Source organism: Ahaetulla prasina, chromosome 2 (assembly GCF_028640845.1).
Source record: "Ahaetulla prasina isolate Xishuangbanna chromosome 2, ASM2864084v1, whole genome shotgun sequence".
NCBI classification, from domain to species: Eukaryota; Metazoa; Chordata; class Lepidosauria; order Squamata; family Colubridae; genus Ahaetulla; species Ahaetulla prasina.
In genome coordinates this window covers 187,019,134-187,030,216 of record NC_080540.1, presented here as the reverse complement: position 1 = coordinate 187,030,216, position 11,083 = coordinate 187,019,134, and the positions used below count along the sequence as shown (strand labels likewise).

The following is an 11,083-nucleotide window of genomic DNA, read 5'->3' as shown; positions in this document are numbered from 1 at the left end:
CGCGGGTGATAGAGGGAGTCACACGTAGCTCCCACGTGACACCTCTCCTGTGCAGACTGCACTGGCTTCCTGTTGCCTTTCGGGTGCATTTCAAGGTTCTGGTAACCACCTTTAAAGCGCTCCATGGCTTGGGACCTGGGTACTTACGGGACCGCCTTCTGTTACCTCATGCCTCCCACCGACCCGTACACTCGCACAGAGAGGGCCTTCTCAGGGTGCTGTCCGCCAGACAATGTCGGCTGGCGGCCCCCAGAGGAAGATCCTTCTCTGTGGGGGCCCCCACTCTTTGGAATGAACTCCCCCCTGGTTTACGCCAAATACCTGACCTTCGGACTTTTCGCCGCGAACTGAAAACATATCTGTTCGTGCAGGGCTTTCTTAAATTGTTTAGTTTTAAATTCTAAATTTCTCTCTGGTTTTAATTGGGTTTTTTTAGATTTTTAATTATTTTAATTTTGGCCACACTGTATAATAAGCTTTTTAATTGTATTTTAACTGTATATTGTTTCTTTTTACTTTGGCTGTACACCGTCCTGAGTCCTTCGGGAGAAGGGCGGTTTATAAATCTAATAAAATAAATAAATAAATAAATAATCTTTGGGCAATTTGGTAGTAGCGGACACATAAACAGGAGTTACTATATCCTGAGTTCTGGAAATTCCATTAAAAGTGCTGAGACTGCCTTACCCTGAAGCATGGGCATTGGTCCATCCTACCCAGTCCTGTTTTTTTTATTGGTAGTAGCTATCCAAGATCTCAGCAAATTCTTTTAGAGCCCTCCCATCTTCCCTTACTTTTTTAAAATTTAATTTGCTAAAGTGTGGATTTTTTCCTTCTCTTTCCTTCTTTCCTTCTTCAGAAATAATCTACTTTCAGAAAAGAATGTAATTTATCACTGATTCTTTTCTTCAACTGCAAGTATTTAAATAAGTAATTAACTTTAAAATCCTACAGGAAAACTGGATGTTTATTTCTGTGAAAATTTAGAATTCCTTGGTGAGACCCTTCATATGACATATGTGGAATTCTCACCTTTCAGTTTTTCTCAGTAGCAATGATTTTCTTTAAGCTGTATCTTGCATAATAATAAAAGAATCATTACTATTTCTATTATTCTGGCATTTGTTTTAACGTGCCTTTTTCCTTTTAATTCTATTCAGCATGTTGCCATTGGATCCTAGAAGTGCATGTCATTTAGTTACTAATCCCAGATCCCAGTGAAATGGCAGTATGGCATTTGCTTGGTACTATCACTACATGACACAAATCTACAAAATATGACATTGTCTGAGCCTTCTTTTCAGATGAACCTCTTGCTTTCAGATGGAATCTAAATGTTTGATTATATCAATTCACTAATAAAGAGAAAAGTAACAGCTGAGCAGCCACTACAATATCCTCTTGTACTGATGAAATTGAATTATGCAAAATAAGTAGTACCACTGGTACTTCCATGGCATTTGTGTAGAAAAGTTTCCCAGTGGATTGTATCACAATACCACTACTGTAGTAGATGCAAGTTGAGTTTAAAGGGCTAAAATGGTTGCTTCTGCCTGCAGCCCCACTAATGAATTGCATGAAATATTGTATAATATGTGCCATTTTGTACCAGCAGCAAATCTGGAAATAAAAGCATTAGAAGGAAGTCATCCATTCATCCACACAAATAGCAGGACAAATGTCTGTATAAAAGCAGTATTTAAAAAACAGGTAATATGGAATAATTTTGACAGTGAGTGGCTATTATGGATTGTTGTTTTTTTAATTGGACCACAGGTATTATGCCTCATTTAACAGCTCTTTTACTATTCTTAGTAGCTTAGTAGCTGTATTGTGTTCATGAGGACAAGTATGCATTTGGTGCCAAAGTATTTTAAAACAGATCACATGATCTTCTGCACTTGACAACTCTTGACTGAAGGGATGAGTAATTTGTATTGTTTATTATCAGGAAATAGGAAAATTCATTTGTGATAGTCTGCTCACATACACAAGCAACTCTTGGTTACTATAGGTAATAAATGAAGGATATGTATATGTGAATTTGGCTATATGTTAGGAATTGTCTTTAACTTTTGATAGTAATGATAAGGAAAAATGAATAAAAATGAATTTTTCTCATCACTTTAGGAAAAACAATTGCCTGTTGCATTTCTGCATAACATCTAGTTATTATTAAGCTAGAGATGCAGTTCTAATTAGAAAAAAGAGAATACTCTATCATGTAGAAAATATCTACTTTTAAAAAAAGTTTTTAATTTTATATGAGAAGTTGGTGCACTTATGTTGTTAGAGGTACATATATAATAACTTTAAATCTGTTCTGAATGTGAAATATAGAATCAGGTACTTTTTAATGTATTATATAGCTATTACACATCATCTTTTGACAGAACACAAGATATTTCTTATGCAGCTTCACTGGTCTACTTTATTCAGTTAGAATTTGTTGAAAAGAGCAACTATATAAATAACTTGTATTTTGTAGAAAACTTACACAAATATATTAAAAGATAATTTGAGTTCTGATTCCTTTTGCTCCAGTGTATGATCTGTCCTATAGTTTTATTATCTGAGTTCACTAAATAACTCAGTCTTCTTCCCAGAAGCAGCAGAATTCAACGAGTAGGCCAGGCAGTCCACTAGCCCTCCAAGACCTCCTGTGTCAACCTGCAAAACAACTTCAGCTGAAGCCATTCTCTCTCATGGTTACTCCTGCTTTGTTTCTTGGTTGCCATTCATGGAGGGAGGGATGAGGGAATTTAGGAATGTGGTGCTTCAGCTGCTAGTCAAAACATCTACCAGCCTACATGTGAACCAAGGTCACGTCAACGGACATCTTTCAGAGCTGAGCGGAAACCTGTGGCTGACTTGATTGGCCCAAATGACCTACAAGACACAGGGGGGTGGGGAAATCCTATTCTTTTAACTATCCCTGAACACAGGACTATTTAGACCTAGCTTCAAATTTCTAAATGCTGACATGATGCACTCAATAAAGCATTTCTTGAACCTGAACAAACTGTCAGAGTCTTGACTGTTCTTCAGTGCAATGCAAACTCATTCTTTGTATTCATCTTCATGCAAAAGAAACTATAGCCCAACCTACCTGTAACTCCAGTCTGGTTTACATAACTGTAAAAACCAGACTGGAAATAAAAGTTAAAATAAGAAAAAAAAAACAGTAAGAGAACACCTGCCTGATCTTGATGGATACAAATCACAAGGACCTGATGGATTACATCTCAGAATTCTGAAGGAGCTGGCAGATGTCATCTCAGAACCACTGTACCACATCTTTCAAAAATCTTGGAACACTGGGGAACTACCAGAGGACTGGAAAAGAGCTGATGTGGTTCCCATCTTCAAAAAAGGGGGGAAAAACAGACCCAGGAAACTACGGACCAATCAGTCTAACATCAATACCCGGGAAGATACTGGAAAAGATAATAAAAAAACAGATCTGCCAACACCTAGAAATGAGTAAATTAATAACTAGCAGCCAGCACGGGTTTGTTAAAAACAGATCATGCCAATCCAAACCAATCTAATTATTTCATTCTTTGACATAGTGACTAAATTAGTAGATCAGCAAAATACTGTTGACATAATATACTTAGACTTCAGCAAGGCACTCGACTAAGTAGACCACAACCTACTTCTTGAAAGTAAGCTAGAAAAAAGTGGGATAGATAGTATCATCACCAGATGGATTAATAACTGGCTTACAAGCCATACTCAACAAGTAGTCCTTAATGGGTCTATGTCTATATGGAGGGAAGTAAGCAGTGGGGTACCACAAGGTTCCATCTTAGGCCCAGTACTCTTCAATATTATTTATTTATTTATTTATTTATTTATTTATTTATTATTTGTCAACAAGTACAAGGAAACAAGTGGTATAAACATAGACATGGACACATGAAAAAAAAATTGGCACAAAAAAAGGATATAAATAGGCAAAACATAGCCATAAACACATAGAATGATTACATATAATTGGGAACAGTAGGACAGGGACGGTAGGAACACTGGTGCGTTTATCCATGTCCCCTTAGGGACCTCTTAAAAAACATGAAAGGTCCATGGTAGACAGTTTAAGGTAAAAGGTATGGGGATTAGGGAGTCTAACAACAGGATCAGGTAGAGTGTTCCAGACATTTACTACTCTATTGCAGAAGTCATATTTCCTACAATTAAGATTAGAATGAATTAAATTAAGTTTAAATCTCTTAATAGCCCTTGTGTTATTATGGTTGAAATTGAAGTACTCATTTACAGGTAGAAAATTTTGTTAAATAATCTTGTGAACTAAGCATAAATCGGAATATAGACGATATAGTTCGAGGCTATCTAGACTTAAAATTTCAAGCCTGCTGGTATAGGGAATTTTATTTCGAGCAGAAGATTTAAGAAATCTTCTAGTAAAATATCTCTGGACACTCTCTGATGTATTGATGTCTGAAATACAGTGAAGGTTCCAGGCAAGTGAGCAGTATTCAAGTGTAGGTCTTACAAAGGTTTTATATGCTCTGGTTTGGAGTATAGTGTTACCAGAGAGAAAACTTCGTAAAATAAGATGTATAACTCTTAATGCCTTTTTTGCAATGATATTACTGTGAGTTCTGGGACTTAGATCCTTTGAAATGAGTACTCCTAGGTCTTTGACAAAGTGTGGGCCAACTTTAGATCATTTCCAGCCAGCAGATATTTGATGTTCTTATTTCTATTGCCAAAGTGCAGGACTGAGCATTTGTTAGCAGAAATTTGGAGTTGCCAATTGTTTGACCATTCAGATACATAGTCTAAGTCATTTTGAAGAGTAGCAGAGTTGTCTGTGATGTTGAATAGTTTAACATCATCATCAAAGAGGACACAGCTGCTTATAATTTGATCACAAAAGTTGTTGATATAAAGCAGAAAAAGTGTTGGACCTAGAACACTGTCTTGGGGAATACCACTGTTAACAGATGCAGGATTTGATAGGGCACTGCCTATTTTGACCACTTGTTGCCTGTTTGACAGGAACGCAGCTATCTAATTATGTAGGGGTCCACAAATGCCATAAGATTTTAGTTTCAGAAGTAGTTTGTCATGCACTACTGAATCAAAGGCTTTACAGAAGTCTATGTAAATTGTGTCTGTTGCTTTTTTCTGGAAACCAAATTGTTTATCAGAGAGTAGGTTTTTTGCCACTAAGTGGAGGGTGATGGATTGATTTATGATGGATTCCATGATATTACACGTGACACAACAAAGAGAGATTGGTCAATAATTCTCAACAAGGCTGGGGGTCACCTTTTTTGAAGATAGGTATGACTGATGCTAATGACCATATGTCAGGCAAGGAGCCCATTCTAAAAGATACTTCATAGATGGTGCTTAGAGGTTCAGCTATGGCGGAGGAAAGCTTTTTAAGAAATAATATCTTCATAAATGACTTAGATGAGGGAATAGAAGGGAAACTTAGATGCTACTAAGCTGGCAGGAATAGGTAACACCCTAGAAGATAGGCTCAAGATCTAGATGCATCTTGACAGACTTGAACACTGGGCCCTATCTAACAAAATAAAATTCAATGTAGAGAAAAGTAAAGTCCTACACTTAGATAAGAAAAACACACATACAGTATAAACTGGGGAAAACCAGGCTTAATAGCAGTGACTGTGAGAGGGATCTTGGCATCTTAGTGGACAACCAGCTAAAAATGAGCCAGCAATGTGCAGTGGCAGCCAAAAAAGCCAATGCAATCCTAAATTGCATTAACAGATGGATACAATCAAGATCAAGTGAGATATTAATACCACTATATAAAACCTTAGTAAGACCACACCTAGAGTACTGCATCCAGTTTGGTCACCACACTATAAAAAAGATGTTGAGACTCTAGAAAAAGTGCAGGGAAGAGCAATCAGGATGATTAGGGGACTGGAGACTAAACCATATGAAGAACGGTTACAGGTGTCAGCCTCCGCTCGCTACAAGTTTATTGTTTTATTGCTCTGAGTAGTCTGTCTCCTGATTTATGCATTTACTTCTTTGCTTGCTACGGCTGTCATGGTAACGGGGTGGGGGAGGAGTGTTAGAGAGTTTTCTTCAAATGTGTTCAGCAGTTGGAAAGCGGGCTGATAACAGTCAAGGTTAACGGCCCAAGCATGCCAGAGGGATGAAATCACCTGAAGATGCATTCCACATGCCACCTAGGGGGGGCGTGGATTGGACAAGACTGACCAGACTACAGGGAGGAGGGCTTGGGGCATATTTCTTATATGTGTATTCCGCACCAAATACCTTAGAGCTTGCTTTCATTTCGTTTGCTTTCAGTTCATACTCAGTAAACAATGGAGTTGGGGGTTTTCTTTCTTGAGTATTGAAATACCTGACATTAAGCAAGCTCTCAAGTCTTCAGCCATCTCAGAGACACACCATGGGGGCTGAGAAAAGGATGCCTGACCAAGGCAGTGACCAGGACGATATGGGAGCTCCTAGATCCACTCTTCCTCAGAGACAACCCAGCTGGGACGCTTCAGAGTGGCTGGCTAAATTACAGCTTGAAGAAAAGTTGGAGAGGCCCAGATGGTCACTTGGAGTGGGGAGGCTACCGGAGCCAGGGGACAACTGGTGTGCAACTACCAGATGACAAGGAGGGACGCTTGCCTGGCAGGAAGAACAGAAGGAAGACCTCCTGATCGCCCAAGCGATACAGCTACTGAGAGAAGCCTCTGAGAGTCGAAGAGCTCATGAAAGGTATGAATTGCCTGCCTAGGGATTCTCTGGAAGGGGAAGAGATGAACATGGCCAGGGGGGAGCTGAAGCTGCTACTTGTCTGGAAGAGACAGCTGGAGCCTGGGAAGATGCAGCCCAGACCCGGGGACCCTAGCATCCACTGTGGGCCAGCCCCCCCTGCTGGGCAGGCATTGCCATGAAGGCAGAAGAAGCCCAAAATCCCTCCATTGCCTGGAAAATATGGAGGGGATCCAAATATGGCTGGGGTACTTCCTAACTCAAGTATGGAACCACATGCAAGACTGGGGAGAGGATTTTCTTTCTGATGCAGCCCATGTGAGATGCATGACCAGAGCTTTTGAGGGGGTAGCGTCTGATTGGAAGGTGACCCTTCACAATGAAAATTCCCCATTACTAAGAAATTATGACCAGTTTATGGCAGCTCTCAGAGCACGATTCAAGCCCCCCCACACCCGCCGGGAGAGCGGAGGGCCAGAATCCAGATGAAATCTATCCATCAGGGGCGGAGATAGGTGGCAGAGTATACTCAGGAGTTTCGCGAGCTAGTGCCTTACATGAGAGGGTGGTCAGAAGTAGCTTTGCTGGAAAACTACAAAGATGGCCTCAATGAAGATGTCTATAAGGATTGCCGCTCATATGGGGGCCCCCGCGACCTGCAGGGCTGGTATGTGCTGGGTGTGGATGTGGAGATTGATTTGGCTAGAGATCATATCCGCAGTGGTGCACTTGGAGCAAGGCCCCTTCCTTGCCCTACAAGGCACTGGGGGACCCACCAGCTCGAAGCCAAAGTCCAGTTCAGATGTGCTTCAGATGTGGAAAAGATGATCACTGAGCAGCTGAATGTGTCGCAAAGCTTGGATCCCAGTTGAACTCTGGTGGTGGGAAGAGAGCTGTCAAACTGCCCGCCAAGGGCCGCGAGGTCACCCTAAAAAGAGTGGAAGTAAAGTTCGCCCCCCTAAACAGGAGGAACTGGGAACTCCAACCGGCACCGATGACAGCGAATCCAAAACTGATTCCAACAAGGACCTCCTGGTAAGTCCAAGGCAGGGACCCTTGACCATCCCAGTGGAACTACAAGCACCTTCTACTGGGGCCCTTGGGAAAATGCTAGCCCTTCTGGACTCGGGGTGCACAAGCTTCCAAAGCCAAAAATCTACCCCATGATCCCCCAGGAGCTGGAGGAGCTATGGAACTTTATTGATAAAAACCTAAAACGTGGCTTCATCCAACCGGCTAGGCCGCAAGTAGCCGCCCCTGTGATGTTTAGAGAAAAGAAAGATGGGTTTTTTCAACTGGTGGTGGATTATAAAAATTTGAACGCCATATGCATGGAGAATGTGTATCCATTACCACTCATGAAAGACATGTTAGCCCATCTGTCCAAAGGGAAGATTTTCACAAAATTGGATTTGCGGGAGGCTTATTATAGGGTGCGTATTAAGGAAGGGGACGAATGAAAAACTGCTTTCAACTGCCCCCTGGGTTGTTTCCAGTTCCAAGTGCTCCCTTTTGGATTACAAGGGGTCTCCGCTGTTAGATCCGGGCAATAACGAGGCAGGAGACCAGGATAGTGACAACAGCTCTTTACTATATGGTGAACCCAGCAGCCCGTGCTGGGAAAAACCTCTCTTTATATACAGTTTAGCCGGAGGCTTCAACCAATCAGCAACGTGCTTTTTCCCGCTCAGTTTTCCCTCCAAAACTCTTAAAGATACATTACACTCCTTCCCTCCCAGAAAACACTTTACCAATATTTACATAAAATTAACATCTTATTTTTCTACGTAATCACGCAAGTAGACTGGGCGTCTCCTGACTCTTTCGGACCTGCGCAATTCATTCTCTGGGAGTGAGTCGAGCTGACCGGAGGGACTGTTTGTTCCTCTCAGCTCCTCCTCTAGGCCATCCGGCCCTGGATTATTTGCAGAGTCGTCCCTGCTGTCTTCAGGAGGAGCCTGTTGGTGTCGCTGGACCTCCTGGAACTCAGATAAGTCCCGCGTTTGCCCCGGGTTTGAGTCAGCTGTGGATTCACACATTGGGTAGTCAGGGTCTGTTTCGTCTGAGTCTAACCTGCTGGTTATTCTTTTCCTTATCTGGTCTATGTGGCGCTTCCATACCCGGCCATCCGCTATCTCTACTAGATATGATTTTGGTCCTGTTATCTCTAGGATTTTTCCTTTTACCCAGGTCGGGCCCTCGCTGTAGTTGTGTGCCCACACTAAGTCGCCTACTGTCATCTCTCTTGTTTTACCGTGTGCCCCTTTGTAACCGTCTGGTGTGTAGTTTGGGTTTAAACGATCTAGTGGGCACCTAAGTTTCCGGCCCATTAATAGCTCTGCCGGGCTGCGGCCAGTTGCTACACAGGGGGTTCTGTGTTGGACAGCTAGGAAAGTATCGATCTTTGTTTGCCAGTCATCTGGCCTGATTCTGGACAACGCTTCCTTTGCGCTCCGAACGAAACGTTCTGCAAGGCCGTTCGTCGCAGGGTGGAAAGGCGCCGAGAGGACATGCCGGATGCCCTCCTCTGCCAAGTACCCCTCAAACTGGGTTGCCGTGAATTGTGGGCCGTTATCGGAGACTAAAGTGTCGGGCAACCCGTGGGTTACAAATAGGTGCCGTAGGACTGAAATCACGGCCTCGGCTGTCATGGATCTCATGAGAATGATTTCCAGCCATTTGGAGTAGGCATCGACTACTATCAGAAAGGTTTGGCCGTGGAAGGGGCCGGCAAAATCGATATGGATCCTAGACCAAGGGCCCTGGGGTCTCTCCCATTCCCGAATCGGGGCCGTTGGGGGTAGCGGTCTGGACTCCTGGCAGGCCTGGCATTTCCCTACCCTTTCAGCAATTTCCCTGTCCATTAAGGGCCACCACACATAGCTTCTCGCTAGACCCTTCATTCTCACGATCCCTGGGTGGCCTTCGTGAAGGAGCTCCAATACCTTTTCCCTCAATTTCTCCGGGATCACCACTCGATCCCCCCATAGCAGGCACCCCCCTTGAGCTGAGAGTTCCCACGTTTTTACAAATTCTCTAAAAGCGCCGCCCGCAGCGGGCCAACCTCTTTGTACCCAACCAATTACAGTCCTTATTGTAATGTCCTTGTCTGAGCCGAGCCACCTCTTTGGATGTGACTGGGCCAGAGTCCAAAGAGTCAATTAGCAGAACTGGTGTCCCCGGAGTGGGGTCTTCGATAGTCTCTGGTAGCGGGCATCTGCTCAGGGCGTCTGCATGCCCTAATTCCTTCCCTGGCCGGTGTAGTAATTTGTAAGAATACGCCGCTAGGAAGATAGTCCATCTGGTCAGTCTGGGCGAAAGTGCCACAGGCGTTGGGCGGTCGCCTGCCAACATGCCCAGCAAGGGTCTATGGTCCGTGATGATTTCGAAATCACGATCAAATACATATTCGTGGAATTTCTTTACCCTGGAGACTATAGCCAAGGCTTCCCTATCTAGCTGGCTATAATTCCTTTCAGCTGATGACATTGTTCGGGAGTAATATGCAATAGGGGCTTCTTTGCCATTTGGCAACCTGTGGCTGAGCACAGCCCCCACCCCATAGGGAGATGCATCGCAGCTTAACACTAATGGCAGCGTGCCATTGTATTGGATAAGGAGGCTATCACTCGATAGGAGATTCTTTACCCCTTCGAATGCCCTAGCTTCCGCCTTTCCCCAAGACCATGCAGCCGTCTTTGCTAGTAATTTATGAAGCGGCTCGGCTATTGTTGCCTTATTTCTTAAAAAGACCGCGTAGAAATTGACCAGACCTAAGAATGCCTGTAACTCCGTTTTGTTCTTTGGAACCGGGGCCTTCCTGATGGCCCGTACCTTGCTTTCAGTGGGGTGAATCCCTTCCCTGTCAATCCGGTAGCCCAGGAATTCCACAGACTCAACCCCGATCTGGCATTTGTTCAGTTTGACTTTGAGACCGGCAGACCGGAAAATGCCCAAAACTTTTCGCAGCCTTACCCCTAATTCCTCTAGATTCTCAGCGGATACCAATACATCGTCGAAGTATGGTACCACCCCCGGTAGTCCCTGCAACAGCCGCTCCATTAGGTTCTGAAATAACCCTGGAGCCACACTAACCCCAAACTGTAACCGGGTGCACCTAAAAGCCCCCCTGTGAGTCACAATTGTCTGCGCTTCGGCTGTGCTGCTATCTACGGGTAACTGTTGATAGGCTTGGGCCAAGTCTAGCTTGGCAAAAACCTGCCCTTGCCCCAATGAGTGTAGTAAATGCTATACCACCGGAACGGGGTAAGCACTCTTTTGCAATGCTTTGTTAAGCGTTGCCTTATAGTCAGCGCAAATCCGGACCGAGCCGTCCGGT

At 43.6% G+C, this 11,083-nt stretch overlaps 1 protein-coding gene across 1 annotated transcript; it reads right to left on the bottom strand.

Moving 5' to 3' along the window:
• Nucleotides 1-7,060: 7,060 nt before the first annotated feature.
• On the bottom strand, nt 7,061-9,665 carry LOC131190014 (uncharacterized protein K02A2.6-like; the record flags this gene model as incomplete). The annotated part of the gene is made up of 1 exon (XM_058166806.1): nt 7,061-9,665. A coding segment is annotated over one exon (1,146 nt), but the record flags the coding sequence as incomplete, so codon positions are not given.
• Between the last annotated feature and the right edge of the window lie 1,418 nt (nt 9,666-11,083).